The 20737-nt window shown below is 34.6% G+C and overlaps 5 protein-coding genes across 5 annotated transcripts; 2 read left to right on the forward strand and 3 right to left on the reverse strand.

Moving 5' to 3' along the window:
- Positions 1 to 398: 398 nt before the first annotated feature.
- On the reverse strand, positions 399 to 1940 carry LOC18993481 (eukaryotic translation initiation factor 5A-1). Its single transcript, XM_006417011.2, has 5 exons — positions 1721 to 1940; positions 1152 to 1274; positions 1004 to 1060; positions 832 to 906; positions 399 to 730 (listed from the first exon to the last, which is right to left on the reverse strand). Exons 1-5 carry the CDS (start codon positions 1838 to 1840, stop codon positions 629 to 631), a joined length of 477 nt encoding a protein of 158 aa, XP_006417074.1. The 5' UTR covers positions 1841 to 1940; the 3' UTR covers positions 399 to 628.
- A 5565-nt stretch (positions 1941 to 7505) lies between these two features.
- Positions 7506 to 11914, forward strand: LOC18993482. Its single transcript, XM_006417012.2, has 4 exons — positions 7506 to 7975; positions 8538 to 8755; positions 8855 to 9566; positions 9668 to 11914. The coding sequence occupies exons 2-4, from the start codon at positions 8540 to 8542 to the stop codon at positions 11740 to 11742; spliced, it is 3003 nt and encodes a 1000-aa protein (XP_006417075.1). The 5' UTR covers positions 7506 to 7975; positions 8538 to 8539; the 3' UTR covers positions 11743 to 11914.
- A 286-nt stretch (positions 11915 to 12200) lies between these two features.
- LOC18993483 lies at positions 12201 to 13296 on the forward strand. The gene is made up of 2 exons (XM_006417013.2): positions 12201 to 12300; positions 12396 to 13296. Exons 1-2 carry the CDS (start codon positions 12269 to 12271, stop codon positions 13273 to 13275), a joined length of 912 nt encoding a protein of 303 aa, XP_006417076.1. The 5' UTR covers positions 12201 to 12268; the 3' UTR covers positions 13276 to 13296.
- A 342-nt stretch (positions 13297 to 13638) lies between these two features.
- On the reverse strand, positions 13639 to 14369 carry LOC18993484 (nodulin-related protein 1). The gene has a single exon (XM_006417014.2). The coding sequence runs from the start codon at positions 14302 to 14304 to the stop codon at positions 13825 to 13827; it is 480 nt and encodes a 159-aa protein (XP_006417077.1). The 5' UTR covers positions 14305 to 14369; the 3' UTR covers positions 13639 to 13824.
- Positions 14370 to 18924: 4555 nt separating this feature from the next.
- LOC18993485 (MICAL C-terminal-like protein) lies at positions 18925 to 20640 on the reverse strand. The gene is made up of 7 exons (XM_006417015.2): positions 20615 to 20640; positions 20424 to 20521; positions 20180 to 20337; positions 20002 to 20101; positions 19498 to 19900; positions 19337 to 19418; positions 18925 to 19230 (listed from the first exon to the last, which is right to left on the reverse strand). The coding sequence occupies exons 1-7, from the start codon at positions 20638 to 20640 to the stop codon at positions 19033 to 19035; spliced, it is 1065 nt and encodes a 354-aa protein (XP_006417078.1). The 3' UTR covers positions 18925 to 19032.
- Positions 20641 to 20737: the final 97 nt, after the last annotated feature.

Below are 20737 nucleotides of genomic sequence, written 5' to 3' on the forward strand. Positions count from 1 at the left end.
AAGATATAAGTAATATTTTAGGAATTACCTAAAGAGTAATTACCCATTAACTTTTACTATATATAATTGTTGTTCTTCTGAAAAATCATTTACTATAGCAAAAATTTAATCTTTTTTACATTTATTATATCCAGCTAAAACCAAAACAATCTCACCAAAAGAGGTTGAACTAGTTAATAATATACTCTCGTCTCTTGAATTTAGGTCGCATATATCGTTAATTATATTAAATTTTCCTATTTTGGTATTGCTTCTACGTTTCTACCTATACCCACGAGTAAAGACTTGGCGCATAAAGGCAATAATCATATGTGTGGGAGCGGTTGACATCTGGGCATCCAAAAAATTCAAACATAAAAAAGAAACATATTATAGAAAAAGTTGAAGACGATGAGACATTAGTAACAAAATGTTAGACATTCCAAAGTAGAGAAACCAAAACACAAGATAATTTCTGACCTCCTGAAGAAGGAATAAGAAGAGAAGAAGTTTACATAATAAAGGGAAGAAAAACAGAGAGAGAGAGAGAGCGGAAGTCACATAAATTATAATTAAAAGGTTCATAAAACAGTAACCTCCTGCTCCTATAAACGCCATTGTTGATACACAACAATAGGTTTAGTGATTTTCACTTGGGACCAATGTCCTTGAGGGCATTGATCTGTTCCTCTCCCATGGCTGACATCACACTCACCACTAGATCTTTTCCATCCTCAAACCCACTCTTGATCTGTTTCATTTCACACCAATCAGGTAAACTAGTTTCAGAAAATCGGACGTAAAGAACACTCTTAAATCTTCAGATACAAAAAGTCTGAAGTAAGACATAACCTGTTGGAGCAGAGCATCATCAGTAGGGAGCTTGAGGTCATCCTTGGTGCTACCATTGTCAGTCAACAAGCTGACCTGAAAGATGATCATTACAACAAGAAAAACTTACTAAACAATTTAGATGCAAAGAATATAAAAAGGGCCAAAAGGGATGGTTATTAAGCACACATACATATCCATCTTCGGAAATGTCAATCAGCTGATAATCGGTACGGTTGACGTGAGGAACCTGAAAACCCAATTCAATATAAGCAGCTTAAGAAACTTCAAATGCAGGGAATCAAAGACACTGCTAAATCAAAGAAGAAGCTCGCACATACATCACAATTGTGGGAAGAAGGAACGATATCTTCAAGCTTCTTGCTGGTGAAGATGTCAATAGCGACAAAGTGACATTTCGCATGACCATGCTTGCCGGTCTTTGATGTTGAAACCTCAACAACCTGCAACGCCAACATTAGTTAGATCTCTTTCTCTTGTTAAGGAATCAGAGGTTGAGAAAAAACTATATCACAAACAACATATAGCATGCAAGAATCTTAGCACTTGTGTTTAATCATGCAGACGAATCAAATCTCCTGATAAATCGTTTTCTGTCAAATCAAAAATCATAATAGCAGCTGCTTTTCGTGCCATTTGCGTACAAAACATCTACTTACAGATAAGAAATGATCCTAAACCTGATCTAATCGAACGAGATTGAAACTACACATACTGATAATCTGACGGTAAAATTAAGGAAGAAAGTGCAATAAGATAGAAATTTGACAAGGATCACAAGACACAATCCAACCGAATCACCTTGGAGATACAAAAACACAAGCACAGAGATCGCCGAATAATCAACAGATCTAAGATCAGAGAATGAAGGAAATATTTGGGAAAGAACCTTGCAGGGACGACCCTTGATAACGATGTAACCATTTTTACGGATGGTTCCAGCTTGTTGCGGGTAAGTTTTGGAAGCTCCGGCGTCGCTAGACTCAAAATGATGCTCCTCGTCTGACATGGTTGCAGAGGGAAAGATGACTGGAGCTTCGGCGAGGAAAAACGATGGAAGATTATTTTTTTTTTTGTCACAGACGAAACGGATCCAAATAGATGACCGAGAAAGCGAAAGTGGCGTTTTCTTCTGGGCTTTTATACCAACGAGCCTTTCTAGGGTTTTTCTTTTTCATTTGTAATTGAGATGGGCTTCAAAAGTTATAAAAAAAAATAGAGCGTTTCTTCACCGTTGGATTAAACTATCTGATATTCAGTTGTACGGTCTGAGATGAGACCAATGTTACCAGGTGTTTATCGTCTGATGTTCTATCATCTGCAAAAAGAAAATGAGACAAAGAGAATTTATCATCTAAGTATTGGAGTAAAAGCAGCTAGGCCCTTATCCATATTGTGCGTGGAGTAATAAGTTTTATATAGATGTTAGTATAAGTCGATTTTCTCGACACTTATTGAAAATTATATGTAGCTACATGTTTATATCACATGTTAGAAAACTCATAATACGTCATTTGTTTTATCCGCATTATACGAATGACTAATGAGGTAAAAAAAAAATATATATATTAACATTTTTTTTTTGTGTAAATTGGAGAAATCAGATTACATGGCCCATCATTAGAAGGGTAAACATGGCAAACAAGAGTTAGATGTACTGTTGCTCTCTACTATCTAGAGACAAATAAAATAAAACATTTGTTTGTCTTTCTAATCCCTATAAAACGATCTGTGTCCACGAATCTTGGATTCCGATTCGTACTTTTCAAATCAGAAATACATATAAACCACTTACTCACATATCAGTGAAAGACGAATTTGCCCCTTTCATCATGGTTTGTGAGAATCAGAGCATCTTTTTCCCTTTTTTCTCTCGTCCTTGTCGACTAAATTCGGTGATTGGCCCTTTCTGATATATTATAAATATCATCAGGAATAAATAAGCCTTACTACACACGGTCACACGCCCGTGAAAACGATCGAAGGAAAATAAAATTAGAATAAAATGATGTAAATAAAAAAGAATTGAAAGCCTCTTTTACCTAGTTTGTTATTTTTTTGTTTGTCTATTATTGCAGTACAACAACACACCTAGTGTAGTTAGAAGTTCATGACAGAAAAAAATTGAAAGCCTTATTCAGAACAAACAATAGTGACAGTAGATATATTTTCACGTTTGCATATGGCATAATTAGGTCACCAGTTACACCGTCAATGTCTCGCTCTTCTGTGCACACAAATTGTCTATCAATATCTTATGCTCGATGTTTGGTAATTTGAAAGCTACGAATCCTCTGATAGCAATTGTTTTTGGGGTGATTGAGGCCCAAATTCTATATTTTGACTATGGGCTCATTTATCAATCGAGAAGGAAAAAAAAAAGCAAAAGAACAAAAAAAACAGAGAAAATAAACACAATTGTTTTTTCACGAAAAAATGATATCTACATTATGTGGATATAGTTGCATGCTTCGAAATCTATCGAGTATCCGTCAATAATAAATTGATATAATTCATAACACGGCATTTCATTAGGATCGGAAACATTTAGGCCGGACTTCCTTAGTATGAGTTTGGATGTGTCCAATTTTATAACAAGAGAATTTCAAACCTAATATTTACACGTATTCTATAATTTTTCTGTTACTTCCAACATTGTTTAGTTTATGATAGAACCATTGTTGAACACTCAAACATAGGTCTTTAGCTTTTATGATAAACCGGTCAAACCACTAGAACGACTACAAATTGGTCGCCTGTCTAATTTGCTAATGTTTTTTTATCTGTTCTTATTAACACCTTTTTTAAAAAAAAAAAAACTGGCCTTCATCTGTCCTTATTAACACCAATGTCACACCCCCAAAATGCGAACGCATAACCTCTAATTATTTTGACATCATTTTTTCACAAACCCCAATAGACAAATCATAACGATGGAAACACATAAGTAAACAGTCCAAAATGGATGTATGTAGTTGGAATCAGTCTGAGTTTTCGTGAAGTACGTTTGTATCAAATGCACAACCAATTCTGACTGATTCACGTTTTGTTTTTCTCAGATATTTAGCCTATAATTCGTCGTTGCTCGATATTTTTCCTTTTTAAAGTACTTGTTACAGATTTCGATTAGCCATAGATTTTATTGGAATCTACTTTTTCAGGCTACAATACGATTTATTTAGTTCTTTGTTTTGTGCGGACAAGTGTGGTTTGTCTACGTTCTTGATGCTTTTCAAAAATTGATGTAAACTTTTCGAAAGGGACTATCTTTACGTAACTGATAAATTATTTAACTAGAATTTGTTAAAATTATAGTCTAAAAAATGGACGTTAAAGACGAGTCACGAGAGGGGATTTTTGTTTAATAGTTATTTTTTGTAAAAGTGGATGGAGGGGAGCTAGTGGGAGACGAGTGGCAAATAATTTACTTTTCAAGTACCAGTTTTATTTTGTTTTAATATTAAGTGATCAAAATATTTCCGATTGCATAATGACTAACGATAGAGTAACATATAATTCAATAGTTTTCAACCACCATAATATTTTCTGTATAATCTTTATTTCTAAATTAATTTGCAGTTTTCTGAAGTTTTCTTCTTTAGTAATGCCATATTAATTCATATAAATTAGAAGACAAATTTTGACTTGAACCAATATTATTAGTTAAATTTAATCTTGAAAGTTTTTAATGAGACTTTTATCGTGACTGGAAAATATATTTTTTGTTTGATACAAATACTAAAGAAAAATGACAGTTGGATACTTGCATGTATATATCAATATATGTATCTACTTAGGGAATTATTTTTATTTTTTCTCTCTTTGATTCGCATTGAAATCAATTTGGTGGGACACACCATGAGAACTATGATAGGACCCTTGACTAATACTCAGTTAATAAATCTTAATTGTTTTTCTGATGAGAGTGACATTTCCGAAAGTATGCTTTGGACCACTTTTAAGGTCTATTCCCAACTTATCTTGAACCAAATAAAAGTATTATATCTATTGATATATGTATATATATCTTATAATAATACAAGCCCTTCGATTCGATATATTATTTAAGTCTTCGAGTTATTTGATCAATTTGGTTTAGTTTATTACTAACTTTGTATATATAGAGTGATATATAAAGATGTTGTACCATGGTATCGAAGTTAATCCAGTATTCATAATTCTCCAATTCTGCTTTTAAAAAGGTGACAAAAACAAAAGTTATTTCTGATTTTTTTGTTGTCAAAGAAAATGTTCTACCGATATTTTGCGGTAAATATAGTTAACGATTTAACGCATATAGATCTACGACCCATTATTATTCTATTATATTTAGTATTATTCTTCGATTTGAAGTAATTAAAAATGAAACAGGGTCTTAAATTTTCCGATGTTACCTAAAAATACAAATACGGAATTAACCATGTGGGTATGTGACATAAGAGACAAAACACAATGATGCCATGCCACAGAACCGTCGAAGAGCGTAGGTAGTTTTTTGACCGAATACCTTAAACAAGAAACTGTTTTGAGAAATATCAAAGTTTGTGTGAGACAAGAAAATTATAAAGGACTTTAAACATTCGTGCTTATATCTACAGTTCGATTTTTATTTAAAGAAGAGTTTTTTGGTCACGTCGATCGAAAAAAGTGATAATTATTTTGTTACTCCTTTACGGGCCAGAAAAATTCACATTACTATTTATATAATATATATATATATATGCTGGCAATGGAAATCGAACCTGGATTAGATACCAAAAACATCTTTGAAAATCAAACCCTCAGGATTAGACACATGGGACAGTACTTTTTGCTAATACTGGTGAAAAAATCGTAAAATTATGCATTGTTTTTAGTGTTTAATATTTCTTCCATTTCATAATAAGTATCATGACATTTAATTACAAAGAAATTAATACAATATACAAATATACTCCTAATTAATATACTTTTATAACATTTAATTACAAAGACTATTATTTTTAAATGAGGGTGAAACAAGAAATAATAGTAAAAAATTACATTGAAAATGCAGAATGATATTTTTTTTTAAACAAAAAATGAAATCTAAAACGACAATTATTATGAAACGAGGGAGTATAAACGAATAACATATGATATTATGATATAAAATAACGTGTTATTGAATAAAAATATACATTGAATGTTGAAAGTGTATGCAAATCCATGTTCAAAATACATACGAATCAAACTATACTCGATTCTGCCTTCTATTATTTCTTTTTAGAATAAGTGACTAATGTATGAGTATTTATTAAGTATTACTCTAAAACATTTATTTTCATAATAAATAAATATCTAAAAATTAAATAGAAAATGATATTTTTGGGGGCATTCAGTGTGGTACAACACACACTGAACGTATCAATGTTACCATAGGATTTCATGGCTCTATGCCTCAACTGAACAGATGCATTTTTAAAATTAGAAATTTAAGTCCTTATTCCCCCTATAATTCTTTAAAACTTTAGAGCTATTATGGCTCATGGATCCCTCCCATCAGTACCAAAACTCCCCTTTATAAAACAGGGACTTAATTTTCTCATAATCAAAAATCAAATTTGCTCACCAATCGAAAAATTTCTGAGTCTAAATAAACTTATAATTCCTCGGTATAAAAACGAAACAAATGATTCCACAGTAGCCAACGAGATAGAGCTACAGAAGAAAAGAAGATCTTTCGGCGGGACCCACGCTTTGTTTGCTGTCAATAGTTTATTAATTACAGCTTTATTCATATTTATTGTTTGAAATAGTGACGACGCCTAATAGAAAAATGTGTTAAACTTAAGGATGCGTAATTAATGGGCCAAGGATTTACGAAAATTATCCATGACGACATGTTCGTTTTGGATTTTCAGTTTGTTTTTGCCTTAATATTTTATTCTAGCTAGTATCCGTTATTATGTTACCATATCCAGAGTATTAGTAAACAACATTTTACCTCTTATCATTATATTACAACATATATAATATAGTCTTTATATATTTATTCAAAAGATGCGAGTATGTAACCCACTAGAACACTCAATCTAGACAGTTTTTATTTCGACTTTTAAAAATAAGTGGTGGAACTCTTTACCAAAACTAGCAAATTCCTTAATCTAATCTTTTTGCAGTACATAAAATTTAATCTGTAACAAAACACAACAAAGACCCAAAGTAAATAATCCTCGTTAAAATTGTTAATTTAGCATGTTTTCTTTTAAATATACTGTATAAAATAAATTACTTAGATACATGACTTTTTAAATCATTGCAAGAAAACAAAGAAAGATGGAAAGAGCCTAGAAGATACCCATTTCAGTATTTCACATTTAAGCATTTATTTTCTCCTACTGCAGTATAATTTTAAATTAGGAAATCTTATTCAATATGTAAACTAAATAAAGGTTTTTTTTTGTCTACAGATAAAGGTTTGTATTTTTTTTTTGTCAACAGATAAAGGTTTGTTTAAAGTTTGATAGAAATTTATAAGCAGTAGAGTAACTAGATTTTTTAAAGAAAAGTTTTAGGAGTCAAAATATTCGTCTTCCTCTTTCTTTAAAATGTATAAATTTTATTTTATTATTACATTAACCAAGAGAGGAACCAAAAAAAAAAAAAACTAAAAAAAGGTGAAGAAAAAGCAGAGAATAAAAGGGAGAGAAGACCGGATGTTGACAAATAATTTCATGTCACTGTTGATAGAAGGGTCGTTTGTTTATGTGATTTTGGGATCTTTCTTTTTCTCTCTATAAACAAACTTCTTTTTATCGCTCACAAAAAGAAGCAGAAGCAGAAGAAGAATAAAGGAGATTTCTTTTCCTCTCCGGAAATATTTTGTTTGGTGAGAGAAACAAGAGAGAGTAGAGAGAGAGAGAGAAGAGTGGCCCAGTAGATCGAAGATGACGATCTAATTTTTTCCATTAATGGTGTTTACGCTATAACTACTATACCCATACTTTATTTTTTCTTTGGTTTCAATCCCCCTCACAGTAGAGATTCGAATTTTTCTTATTTTGCCTTTGATTCAGAGATTTTTCTCTAATTTCACTTTGTTGAAACTTGTAAAATCCTCATTTTTTTCTTGTCTTCTGAAGAAAGTATCGAGGCGTTGGCGATAAGAGGATGTGGGTCTGAGGTAAAAACCCAATTTTTCTCAACTCTTAAAAATTGGATTTTTATTACTATTTCTTTCATTTTCTGTTTGTTTGGTGATTTGGGGATTTCAATTTTCATCTGCTTAATTTTCATTCAGGTTCACTAGATTAATGCATTTCTTCTGTCAATATTGGTACAATCTTGTCCTAATATTTTGCAGATTCCTTGTAATCTAACTTTAGATTTTGACTTGATTAAAATTTTCTCCGAGATCCTATTTTGACTCGTCTGTGTTAGAACTCATCCACTTGAAGACGACCTTTAGTTATCACCGAGTCAAAACCCTTATTTATAGTGTTTGAAAAATCTGCGCACAATTGCTTTGTCTTGGCAAATGTTTTGACTTTTGAGGAACTGTTGAAGCTAAATCAGAAATGGATTTATGGTGATGGAACCAGACTGAGCTCAGGGAGCTATAAAAGTATTTGTTTTGCCGGAGGAAATGTGGTTAATGCTTGTTGTGTGATTAGGATTTGGGGGCCAATTTCAATGTCTTTGAATTAGATAAGCTCAAGACTAAAGTTGGGTTTTTTGTGAGGCAGGAATGGGAACAAAGGTGCACTGTGAAAGCGTATATCACTCTATGAGAGATCTCAACAACGAATCTAACGGTTGTAGATGGCCATTGTTCTACGGTGACAGTAAAACCTCGGCGAATGATCAGTCCTACAATGGCTTCCCTTCCCAGACTACATTCGAGTATGACAAAGATGTGGTGAGAAGGACAATGCTTGAACACGAAGCTGTTTTTAAGACACAGGTAGATGATTCCTCTCTATGATCTTTCTTGTTTTTTTTTTTCTGGCTTTGTCAGCTTTTGGTTGATATTATATCTTTCTGCATTTTCATCTTTAACCAGGTTTTGGAACTTCACCGGGTATACAGGATACAGAAAGATATGATGGATGAACTGAAAAGGAAACAGATGAACAAAGAATGGGGTCAATTTGAGGCATCATGTTCATCTCAAGCTACTAATGATGATTTCCGTAGATGGAAAATCCCTAGTTTACCTTTGGCAAACTCTGTTTACGATAGACCATCCATGTCGGTAGTTGAAGATAATGGCCATTCTCCCATGAAAGGAAGTAATTCTCAAGGGGTCGCTGGTCCAGTTCCATGGCAAAATGGAGCCAGTTCCAAAAATGCCGAAATGTTGGAGGTTAGACCGACGAAAATCAGGAAGAAGATGATAGATCTTTGTCTTCCGGCTGATGAGTACATTGATGACAACGAAGAAGTTGTAGAGTTGAAAGATCACAGGGATTGTGGCACGTCGAGTCAGCTTCCTAATGGAGATGTTGTGAAGACTGAACCTCGCGGAGATAGTTTGAGAGTTGGTTGTGGGTTTAGTAGTAGAAGCAATGGTTTGGCTGATTTGAACGAACCATTCAAGGCTCAAGAAACAAATGAGTTTGCTTATGGCCACTTGCGTAATGGCGAATTTCAAGGCCATATTCGCGACTACGGAAAAGCCCTGAACTCGAGCAGTGTGAGGGAGCATGTTCCTGTTCTGCATCCAGATGAGAACGGTAAATCCAAACTCTGGCCACATCAACCCTTAAGAATTGGTAAGATGATGCACACTAAGTTGTAAATGCCAACTTTTTGGATTTCACATAAAATTGTTTCTAATTTTCGATGTTTTCCATGTGAAATCCACCATTTGCAGATCAATACAGTGAAAGGAATACACATAAGTCTGCTACTCCATTTCTTCAACCGGCCAAGCCACTGGATTTATCCTCTCAGCCTATGCAAGTTTTCATGAACAGCTCACAAAGAGTAATGGGTTTACCTAATTCTGGTCCTCAAAGCAAGGCAGTCTTCTGGAGAGAAAGGACGTTTATTGACTTAGAAGCTGATACTACTGATACTAATAGTAGTCACGAAGTCATTCATGAATCAAGTTTGGCTTCTCATCAACCACGACACTTATATCCATATAATCCTCCAGATTCTGCTGTCCCGTGGAACCAATTACATTCCTCTTGGCAAAATCCTAGCTTTGGCTTCCCTCAGAGAGTTGCTTCAGCGCAGAGATACCCGGTTCTAAACCTGTCTGACACGCTGAGTGGTAGTGCTCAGAAACAAGGGTGTCTCGGAGACAGATTACAGATTGAAAACAGTTCTAGATATAACTCAGGGTCTGGGAATACCACTCGGTCAAACCACAACATGTTTTACAATGAGTGCTCTTCTTCATCGAAATCTAAATTCTCCGGGACTGGCTATAATTATCCAAATGGAGGAAGAAGTGATTACACCCCAGCAAATCCATTCATTGATTCAAATGGCTCGGAGGTGAAGTTTGTAAGAGATTTGAACTTAAATGTGACATTTTCAAATACTTCTGTTGTTGAAGTCAGAAAGGATGAAGAACATCACGCTACTTTATCATGGCTTATCAAACCCAAGTCTGCTTGTAACTCTGAGGTGGCTGATGGGAAATGGAATCTGAAGAGTAATGATGCTGTTCCGAGTTCTTCTTCGAAACCTTCGGATAACAAAGAGGAGGCAGGAAAGAATGTTCAGAATCTTTTGTGGCTTGAGAGTTTAAGGTCTGGTTCTTGTTCCAAAAAACCGGTCACGGAGAAGATCAATGCTAACTTGAAAATTCCTGGATTTGCTTATAGAGAACAATCCGACGCAGAAAGAGATAAAGTCCATAAAGTTAGGATGCTAGACATCAACGAACCATGTGAACCTCTCTCGGATGAAGATCAGCAAATGGAGGAACAGACCAGGACAAATTTTCCGGGTAGTAGTAATAGGTGCCAGATTGATCTTAACATGTTGGTCAGTGAAGATGAATGTGAAAATTGGTCAGTTCCTACCAGTTCAAGACTGAATTCAAAGGCACCAATGATAGATCTAGAAGCTCCTGCAGCTCCTGAGTCTGATGATGAAGAAGAAGATGATATCTCTGGAATAAAACCATCAGGAGAAACTACGATTGAGGAAAAAACTCTGGAGAACCCGCCCGAGTTTGAAAAGTTAGCAGCAGAAACCATAGTTGCCATCTCTTCAGCTTGTCTAGATAGAGAGCTTGAAGTTGTAGAAGCTCCAGAAACCGTCATCCTTCACTGGTTTGCAGAAACAGTAGACACGCACAGAGAGAATCTGGACCAGAAGCTCGCTTCTTTCTCGAGGAATCAAGCGCGTTCTATCGAAGAGATTGATTACTTCGAGTCAATGACCCTGCAACTACATGAGATCACAGAAGACGAGTACATGCCTAAGCCATTAGTCCCTGAAGACCTCAGATTGGAGGAAACTTGTGGAACAGCGATGGTCACGAGCCAAAGACCGAGAAGAGGAAACGCGAGAAAAGGAAAACAGAGACGAGACTTCCAAAGAGACATTCTCCCGGGGCTTCTGTCTCTTTCGAAACACGAAGTAACAGAAGACATTCAGATGTTTGATGGGTTCATGAGAGCAACGGGAAGCTCCTGGACTCCAACCGGTTTAGCAAGGAAGAAAACTGGTTCAAGAGGAAGACCAAGACGGGTCATAACAATCCCTGAACCGGTTTATTTCCCGGTTCCAGCTCCTTGTCCCTCGGTTGAACAATATGTGGGAAATCAAAGCAGCAAGAATGGTGAAGTTGAAATGGTTTTAGAAGATAGAAGCTTCGCAGGTTGGGGTAAAATGACAAGAAGGCCGAGAAGACAACGATGTCCTTCAACTTCAACTGCAGCTGCAAGTAACCAACGTCCATCATCATCACACGCGCCATACACGTGACAAGAAGAGGAATAATTGTAACTTTTATTTATATAACTATTTTCCTCCAATCAATTCTTTTCAATAATCGTTGTCGTATAGAGAGAAGAGAGAGATAATTTCAGACTGTTTTGTTTGATAGAGATTTTCATCGAGGAATTTTTTATTTTCCAGCTTGGTGATATACATGAAGATGAAGATATTTTTATTCATAAAATTTTCATCATTCAGTTTTTTTTCTATTAGTGTTCGATTTCAATATCAAACCGAGTTTCAATTCACTTCGGTTCGGTTCACGTAATTAGTGTGTGGGCCTATTTCAGTACCTTTGCAAATAGTATATGGCCCAACGATGTTGCTTTGCGTATCGTAGGGTGATGTCACAAGGGTAATTCTGGAATGTTGCTTCTGGTTCTCGTCAACATAGGTCCCACATATATACTGAAAGACCTTTTTACAGTTTACACAAAATCTCATATCTCCGACAAGCTGGAATTTTGTTTAGCCTTCCCCTTTCGTCCTCTTTGGTTTTGGGACTGTCTCAAGCATGTTTTCTCGTACCTCTTGCAAGATTTTAAGGTCAATTTTCGGTTTTTAGCTTCTTTTTATTTTGTTTTGTAAGATTTAAATTCGTGATTTGTTGTTTCAAAAGCTTCAATTTTTGTAAATTGCAGTGATTATCTTCTTCTCGAAGACTGTTTCCGCGTCAAACCGATCCACCGAGGAGAAATTAGAAGAAGATTCAGCAGCAGCAGCAACTCCGAGATCTTGAGCTCGAATTTTTCATTTACAAAGGCGCCTTGTATGCAGCATTGGCGTAAAAACTGGGAAAACCAGAGAAGAAACCGATTGACATCGAGTACTTTTGCTCAAGCAATTGGGTTTTGGCCTAACCGTAGAGTCCAGCTCTGGTTAGAGACAATCGGAGCGTCAGAGCCATTTTCAGGCAACGCAGCCACGTGTTGGACCAATTTCAAAGAGAAAGAAGCACTCAAAAGATACCACGCAATAACAGGACATTACTTTCTCTTGCCTGAATTCGTAGCCTTAGAAGAAGAAGATGATGATGTAAACTGGTTAGGAGCTTCGTCTGATGCAGACATTCTCGTGGTGGGTAAAGATGGGTCGTGCTCAAAAGGCGTGCTCGAAGTGAAATGTCCTTTTTACGACGGAGATAAAACACAGGCTTGTCCGTGGAAGAAAGTTCCTTGGCACTATGTTCCACAAGCTCAGGGTTTGATGGAGATTATGGATAGAGATTGGTTGGATTTGTATTGTTGGACTGTTAATGGGAGTAGCTTGTTTAGGATTGAGAGAGATTCTGTGTTTTGGGGAGATATGAAACTAACGCTTGTTGATTTCTGGGAGAAGCATGTTGTTCCTGGGAGAGACAAGTTTAACAGCTCTCTTGTAATAACAGATCCTTTAGTTGAGCTGATAGATTTTGTGCCTGAATCTAGACATGAAAGGTGTAATCAGATTTTGCGTGGAACTGAGAGAATTATGGATAACTCTAGGTGTTTGTATTATGAAAGGATTAATGAGCGAATGTAGATTGTTAAGTACAGTTAAGTAATTGGCATTCATGTATTTAACATCTCTGTTTCTTCAAGTATAATCCTTGTCTTTGTATGTTTAATAATTTTGACACAAATCAAGTAAATGAGTCGCATTAACATATCTAAGTGCTCTCTACTAATTGAAGATTTGAAGTTACCAATTTTATTGGAATTTTAACTGGTATCAGTAAATTAGAAAAGAAAATGAAACATAGTCACCAGTAAAATAAAAATTGAAACATGTAATTTGAGGAACCGGAGGAAACATATTTTTAAATTTATGAATCCAATGATATAGAATATAATCAATTCGAATCCGAGAGAACCATTTTCACTCTCTAATTTTGGTTTTATGAGCAGCAATAAAATTTAGCATAAACACAAATTTTTTTTCTGACATAACAAGGATAGATTCATGATCTCCAAAGTTATTATTACATCATACGACCATACTAAACGATGCAACATAATTACTAATTAGCGTACTTAGTTATTTAATCTTATTATTACGCGCATGAATAAAACTACAAATAAAGATCACAAATCACTTCATGAAACCTTGAGCCATCTTTGCATAACCTCCCAAGCCACCACCAGACTCTTCATCGGCTTTCTTAGCTGCCGGCTCCTCATGACTCGCCGCCGCCGGATCATCATGACTCGCCGCCGCCGGAGGAGGAGCACCGGCGCCGGAAGTAGAGTGTGTAGATTCGTACTCGTTGAGATACTTCTCGGCCTTCTCGAGGTACTGACCAGCACCGCTTTTTTCATCGAGCTTACCGTACTTCTCGGCGGCGTCTAAGATATCAGCGCTGGCTCCGGCGACTTTACCCTTGTCGAGTTTGTCGGATTCGTTACGAGCTGCGGCTTGAGCAGCTTCGGCTACAATCTTGGCACTAGCCATGACCTCGGCGGAGGAAGCTGGTCTATTGGTTGTTTCGGTTCCTTCGACGGGCTTGTTGTGCTCCGGCTCCGCCGTTTTCGTGTCGGAGAGTTTCTTTACCTGATCAGAGATGAAGTTCATCTTTTGGTTTTTTTTTTTCTCGCTGAATATAGTTTTTTTTTTGTTGGATGTAAGAGTTAAGAGAATGGGATATGTGTATATATAGACAGAAAATGGATATTTATCCACTATAGGGATATTATTTTTTGTAGTTAATAACAATACAATATTGTGTACGTAACTCATTTCTATATTATTATTTAAGTAGACATTTTTAAATATAAATTTTATTTTGTAAAATATTACATGATATATCATTACAAATATCAAAGAATAATTAAATTAAAAAAGGATATAGTTATCTTTCAAATTTATTGACAAAAATATGGAAAGTCTTTGTTTCTGAATTTTAAAATATGATAGTTTTTATATTTTTGTTTTAAATAATATCATAAAGTATATTTAATTAAAAAACATGAAAATATTTTGTTTTCACAATTAAATAATATAAAAGTCAAAACTAAAATTTATAATATTTAAAAATGGTGAAATATTTTTTACTTTAATTTGCTATATTTATTTCATTATATATGAAATTTATTTTAAATTATTTTTTACCAAAAAATGACATGAAAAAATAATTTTTAGAATAAAAAATTAATATTGAAGTGAGATTTATTGATGCCTATTATAATTAGTTTTATATTTTAATCCAGTACAAACAAGTAAACGGATTAATTCGGTATGAATGAATTATAATTCTAATTTTTTAATATTCACCAAAACAAATTTTGCATTTCAAAATATTAGTTTTAAAATAGGTGGTATATTAAATCCACTAAATATTATAATTTGTCTTTAAGATTAAATAAATTTTGTTGCATTTTTATTTATTATATATCAAATCTAAGTTTAAAGAATATTATACTATTTTCATATATTGTTAGAAGATAAAAATATTTTTTTATAGTTTGTGGACAGATTATAAAATTCAGTTACTAAGCGATGTAGTTGATTTTAATGATATTATAATATTTTGTGTATTAGTTTGAATAATATTTCAGTTTAATGTTAACGGGTTAAATGAACAGTTTATTTTGCTTTATCTTTTTATAACATATACGGATTAACTTAATTTTTATAATTCAAACTAAAAAAAAATTATATACGAATCAACTCATTTTTAAAAATTCACAAAATATGCACTACATTATCATAAACTTTATAGAAATAACTGTTTTTATAAAATAACTATTTTTGTAAAATGATTTAACTTAATTGAAGATAAAAAAATGTTTCCAAAAAGATCTAGTCACTTTAGTTTGTCGTGTTTAATACTCCTACTATTTCTTCTTAATAATTGTTGTGTATGTTACAACTTACACAAATGTGTATATCTTTGTAATTTGTACGTTGATGAGGTTACCTAATAGGCTAATACACTAACAATTGTTAATGTCGTTGTTTGTCGTGGCCGAAAATACATTTAGGGATCAGTTATTACAAAATATTTGTGACGAATGTGCTGTTCTCTTGTCGATCACACATATTAGATATTTCTTTTGTGGTGTTCAATGCATTGTCCTATCACATAAACATCTATGAAATTATTGTTTTCCATTGAAGGTTGTCGTGTTGGTGGAAGCTTTGATGGGTGATAAAGGCAATCACTTTATTTTGTCGGCAGAGTAATACAAGCTTTTTTTTTTTTTTTTTCTTTTCTATTAATCTCCCAGCTTGATTCGGGTGCCCTAAGCAAATTAGTTGAGCCCACAATAAGTGACATTAGTGACCCAATATTTACATTGTGTTCTTAAAAGTTTTTAAACCCGATTAGCGTTAGTGACAGATACATTTTAGAAAGGGCTCCATCCGGGTTTTGTTGGCTTCGGTTTGATAGAATAGTAATTAACGCAAAATGGAATCTTATATGAACCGGTTTGGCATGATGTTTATATTGGTTTGAGTTTGACTTTAAATCAAATATATGAAATTCCAAAAATTAAGTTCGATTTATTTTCTCAATTTGGATTTTTTTCTTTTCCTTTTCTAATTTAAGAGAGAGTATTATATTATCATGTGGTGGTTTTAAATGGGTTCAATAGGGTACATGATAAGCTCTTGAAAACAAAAGATTTCCTGCATTTGTATTTATGCGGTGGTGTCTGTTGGTTTTCTTATGCTTCCAGGACCGTATAAAGTCACTATAAACAAGACATCTGAAGCAATGATATTTTTGGTTTTTCAGCTACCCATGAAAACCAAGCTGAAGACGATGATGCTGCTCACGTTGAGGCGTTGGCCTCCCCTCCGGTCCTGATATCACTACCCGAGGTACCGCAGACCCCGATATGCCGGATTGATGCTTTTTGGATCAATCACGGACAGGTTAGCGGCCTTGGTTGGAGTTTTAAGGATGACAGAGGAACAGAGATTTTTGGTCTACAGAGATGTCGTAGAAGTCTCTCGGCTCTTCACGCCGAGATGGATTGCCTCTTATGGGCTATGTCATGCCTGAGAGAAATACAGATGACGTCGGTGCATTTTTAGACCGACTGCTCGGATCTTGTGAGCATGTGTGAATCACCAGCAGACTGGCCATCTTTTAAGACAGAATTGGAATCCTTTTGTATACTTCGCGAGAGCTTCTCAGAGTTTACCTTATCCTATATTCCGAGAATTCAAAATGTCCGGACGGATAGTCTTGCAAAATGAGCTCGAGCGAGAGGAGTTATTTTTTCCCAAATCGATCATAACGAGCCGGTCGAAGATGGTTTTCAAACCACTTCTAAGATAGGCCAAATGTGATTGTAATAGTTGGATAGCGGAAAAAAAAAAGCTACTAATGAATTTTTTTGATAAAACTGTTGAACGACGTAAGATATGATGGATCGATTCAAGATATTCTACGGTCTTTCTTTCTGTTAGAATTTATTTTAATTAATTTTTGGTTGAAATAAGTTAAAAAAGCTATTTATATTTTGAAAGCTCACATTCAAATTAATTGATTTAGTTCCATTTTTGGTCATAGTTTTAAAACCACCTGTTATTTATAAAAAAATTTCAATGGCATACAAATATTTTGGTATTTCAGCACTACTTGAAATAAAAATACCAAGATAATTACGAAAATTGGTTCGAAAAAATCATATGTAAAACTCGTTGATCCAAATCTGCTGCACTCTGTTTTCGCTGTCCCATATGCACAAAAACCACACAAGATAATCTTAAGGTAATTTCAAGAAACTTCTTGTTGTTTCTAAAATTAAATGCAGATCTGTTTTTTTTTTTTGTTTTGTTGTTGCTCTTTGCCTTATTGATGTTTCTTTCTTTCTCTTTGTATGCAGCATTGTCTATGGCTTTTTGTGTCTAACATCAGTGGATCAAGCTGATCAACTGGCAGAAAAAACTCAAATCTTTCAAAGATGGAAACTTTTTTTTTGTTTTTCCTGTAAATTATCCAAACTTTTAATAAATGTTACTTTTGTGATTTTTCTATGCAACAAGATTTGAAAGAACAATGTTTCTTCGTTGTGTAGCTATCAAAAGGTGTCTTTGGCGTAAGAATCAGAGGAGAACATTTTCCACTAATCTCCAAATATCTCAAGTGCACTCCAACATAATTGGAGAAGCAATAGGTTTGAACTCCGGGGATCGAGTGAGACTCTAGGGATTGATTAGAATAAGCAACATTTCCTTATCTCCTTAGACTTCAAATTTTTTTTTTCTTGACAAAAGCTTCAAAAACATTTATAACATTTTTTCAGATAAAAGTGACTTTACTATTTATGTTGAATGAATTAAATTTGTTGATGATACATGTGAAGAAATTTAAATATACACTTTGTAATTATAAGGAATGAATTCAATTATGTGCAAACGTAGGACAGTGGATATAAGCACTATGAAGTTTAACTATCTGTAAATGTTCTAATTTCAAAGAATGAAAAAACTACTTTCCTAAATTAACATGTGACGAGTCATAATCATAGTGTTGAATTACACTTTTATTTGTCTTAGGTAAACGTTTTCTCTCTGGAGACTGTTAAGATCCAATGGATGACTTTGAAACTTATTGGAGGATAGATCATCATCAAGTGCATTCAAACAAAATTGGCCAAGCAATAGGATTAATCTTTGGGGATCGAGTACCTTTGGGTAGACCTCATTGTTGCAAAGCCTCCTTCTAATAGTAACAGTGGTTAGATACCAGAATCTATTCCCAAAAAGATTGTGAAACCTGCAAGATTTGAGAGTTTCTATGGACAGTTGCCGGATGAAATCTTTATACACAATATTCAAAGATATGGTGTATATGATAAGTAAACAATAATTTTTTGATGAGTTATAAGTATCCTACCATATAAATGAGAATTTTAAAATCTCTGTACACAATTCAAAGCTTGCAGAATTTTTTATTTTATTTTGGTAAAAAAAGCTTGTAGAATTTAATTTCAATAAAGATAATTCGAAAACAAATATTTGAGGATTTTTTCTCCCTTTCATATGGTAAATTTCGGTTTAGTCTGGCTATAGCCGGCCAATATAGTTGGTATTAACTTATTTTGTTTGGTTGGTTAATGATTTTTATTTGATTTTGGGTAAAAATCATATGTGGTCTTAAACTATTAATGTTTCTCGAAGCGTTTGTTTTATGAAATCAATGGGCAAATTTTAGGTTAAAGACAAATAGTTGGCGTTCATTAATTGAATGGTGGAGTGGTTTCTGTAATATCATTTCTCACACACACACACACGCACATACACACACTATATAGCTACAAATATCTGAGATCCTCTGTTTTAGTGTCAGAAACAGAGACATGCTTTTCCAGGGATTTTACCGGTAGTACGGACAATTCCGGCTTTCTCCTTAACCTTGAGCTCTTCATTCTGCCTTTGTTTCTCCGCCTGAGCTCTGGCTCCGGCAGCAATCTGTTCAATGTATTCTGTGTCTTCTCTAAATCTCTGCAAACCTCTCTTCCTCCTCTGTTCTAGTTCGCTCTGCTGTTCATGTACCAACCGGTTAGAGACAAAAATCTCAAATCATCATTCAGTTAAATGATCATGAGATTAGATTGAAAAAAAAAAAAATTCAAACTATATTATCAACCTCGGATTTGTCCAGCTTCCTTCGAGCTTTGTCTCTCTTCTTCGTTTCCCACAGATCGATCTTTCTGGTTAACTTGTCGTACCTGCTTGTGTGATACATATGTTAGTGTATGAACAACAAACATATATTAAGTATTTTTTGTGAGTATTGAGTGTAATTACCTTGCTTCGATCTTAAGTAGTTCAGCTTTTTCCCAAGCATCAGCTGTAGATTCATCTTTTCGACTAGTATATCCAGAACTCTGTCTTTTGATATCCCTCGGTGGAAGCCGCAGAGGTGAAGGTGATGGAGGAGGTGGTGGGGGTCGAGGCGGTGGTGGAGCACGGCGTTCTGAACGTGTCCTTTGCGGTGGTTGTACCCGCATTGGAGCTTGCGGTTCAGAAACTGGTTTTCTTTGTCGTCTTTCCTGTTTCTCCCCTGAGTCTTCACTCTGTTTGGTGTGATCACCTCTCAGGTCCATGGAGAAAGTCGGAGTCTTTTTGGCCGGCGTTGACTTTCTCACTGGAGACTTTAGCGTGGGAATTTTGTGTTCTTTAAGCTCTGGTTCTTTAAATGAAAGTTGTCCTGTATGATCAACACAATTGTTTTTTTTTTCTCTAACATCAAGATACATTTTCAGTTAAACAAAAAAAAAATCCAATCTTTGAGTTATTCTGTAACGTCACCTGAGAATCTTCTTGATAAGCTTCTCGGTTCCTCGAAATGCGACAGATCTTCTCTTCTACTTTTGCTCGTTGACAAAGAAGCTCCACGTTCAAGGCCACTCTGTTTTGTTTAAAAATTTTCAGTTAAAAATGCTTACTTTAATTAGCCTTAACATAAATTCATTTGTAGAGCACTTACATGATAACTCTCAAGCCAAGTTTCTTCAAAAGTGGTTATGGCATAAGCAGTGGCTGCAACTGCAGCTGCGTGGTCCATGTCGCTGATCGGTTCATAACTTTGGTCGTTCATTTGCCTCGAGAACTGCTTCTGTAACCAGTTTGAGGGCTTTTTCTTATCTACCAACAATGAACACACAAACATGATAAGTCCTAAGGTGAAATTAATCAAGCATCAAGAAAAACAGAGCAGAATTTTGTGGCACCTTCTTTGAATGAAACAGATTTCCTTGCTGGCACTTTCTTCTCTCTAGTGGAGCTACTAACCTCTCCAGTTTTTACCTGGGCAGCTGGGTGCCTCCTTCTGAGACCAAGATATCAAGTTTTTACATCAATATGTATGTATATGTACGTGTGGTTGAATACAAAAGATGTATTTGGAGATTTAGTATTTTACCTTGTTTGCTTGATCAAGCTATCCATTTCAATCTAAAATATGGTGGGAGGACTTGAGAAGGTTTGTTTAGCTGAGTTTGATGGTTTTGGGTTTTGAAGGGTTTTTGAGATTATTGCTTTGCAT

Source organism: Eutrema salsugineum, unplaced genomic scaffold, assembly GCF_000478725.1.
Source record: "Eutrema salsugineum unplaced genomic scaffold, Eutsalg1_0 scaffold_5, whole genome shotgun sequence".
Classification (NCBI taxonomy): domain Eukaryota; kingdom Viridiplantae; phylum Streptophyta; class Magnoliopsida; order Brassicales; family Brassicaceae; genus Eutrema; species Eutrema salsugineum.

What these genes read in the sequence shown, in the direction of transcription:
- LOC18993481 (XM_006417011.2), bottom strand. Translation starts at nt 1,840, where the DNA reads ATGTCAGACGAGGAGCATCATTTTGAGTCTAGCGACGCCGGAGCTTCC. An exon ending in TCAAGGGTCGTCCCTGCAAG is followed by an intron (nt 1,275 to 1,720) that starts GTTCTTTCCCAA and finishes TTGGCGTTGCAG; the next exon opens with GTTGTTGAGGTTTCAACATC. An exon ending in ACATTTCCGAAGATGGATAT is followed by an intron (nt 907 to 1,003) that starts GTATGTGTGCTT and finishes ATCATCTTTCAG; the next exon opens with GTCAGCTTGTTGACTGACAA.
- LOC18993482 (XM_006417012.2), top strand. Translation starts at nt 8,540, where the DNA reads ATGGGAACAAAGGTGCACTGTGAAAGCGTATATCACTCTATGAGAGAT. An exon ending in AAGCTGTTTTTAAGACACAG is followed by an intron (nt 8,756 to 8,854) that starts GTAGATGATTCC and finishes ATCTTTAACCAG; the next exon opens with GTTTTGGAACTTCACCGGGT. An exon ending in ACATCAACCCTTAAGAATTG is followed by an intron (nt 9,567 to 9,667) that starts GTAAGATGATGC and finishes CACCATTTGCAG; the next exon opens with ATCAATACAGTGAAAGGAAT.
- LOC18993483 (XM_006417013.2), top strand. Translation starts at nt 12,269, where the DNA reads ATGTTTTCTCGTACCTCTTGCAAGATTTTAAG. An exon ending in ACCTCTTGCAAGATTTTAAG is followed by an intron (nt 12,301 to 12,395) that starts GTCAATTTTCGG and finishes TGTAAATTGCAG; the next exon opens with TGATTATCTTCTTCTCGAAG.
- LOC18993484 (XM_006417014.2), bottom strand. Translation starts at nt 14,304, where the DNA reads ATGAACTTCATCTCTGATCAGGTAAAGAAACTCTCCGACACGAAAACG.
- LOC18993485 (XM_006417015.2), bottom strand. Translation starts at nt 20,640, where the DNA reads ATGGATAGCTTGATCAAGCAAACAAG. An exon ending in CTACTTAAGATCGAAGCAAG is followed by an intron (nt 19,419 to 19,497) that starts GTAATTACACTC and finishes TCACACAAGCAG; the next exon opens with GTACGACAAGTTAACCAGAA. An exon ending in GGAAGCTGGACAAATCCGAG is followed by an intron (nt 19,231 to 19,336) that starts GTTGATAATATA and finishes GTACATGAACAG; the next exon opens with CAGAGCGAACTAGAACAGAG.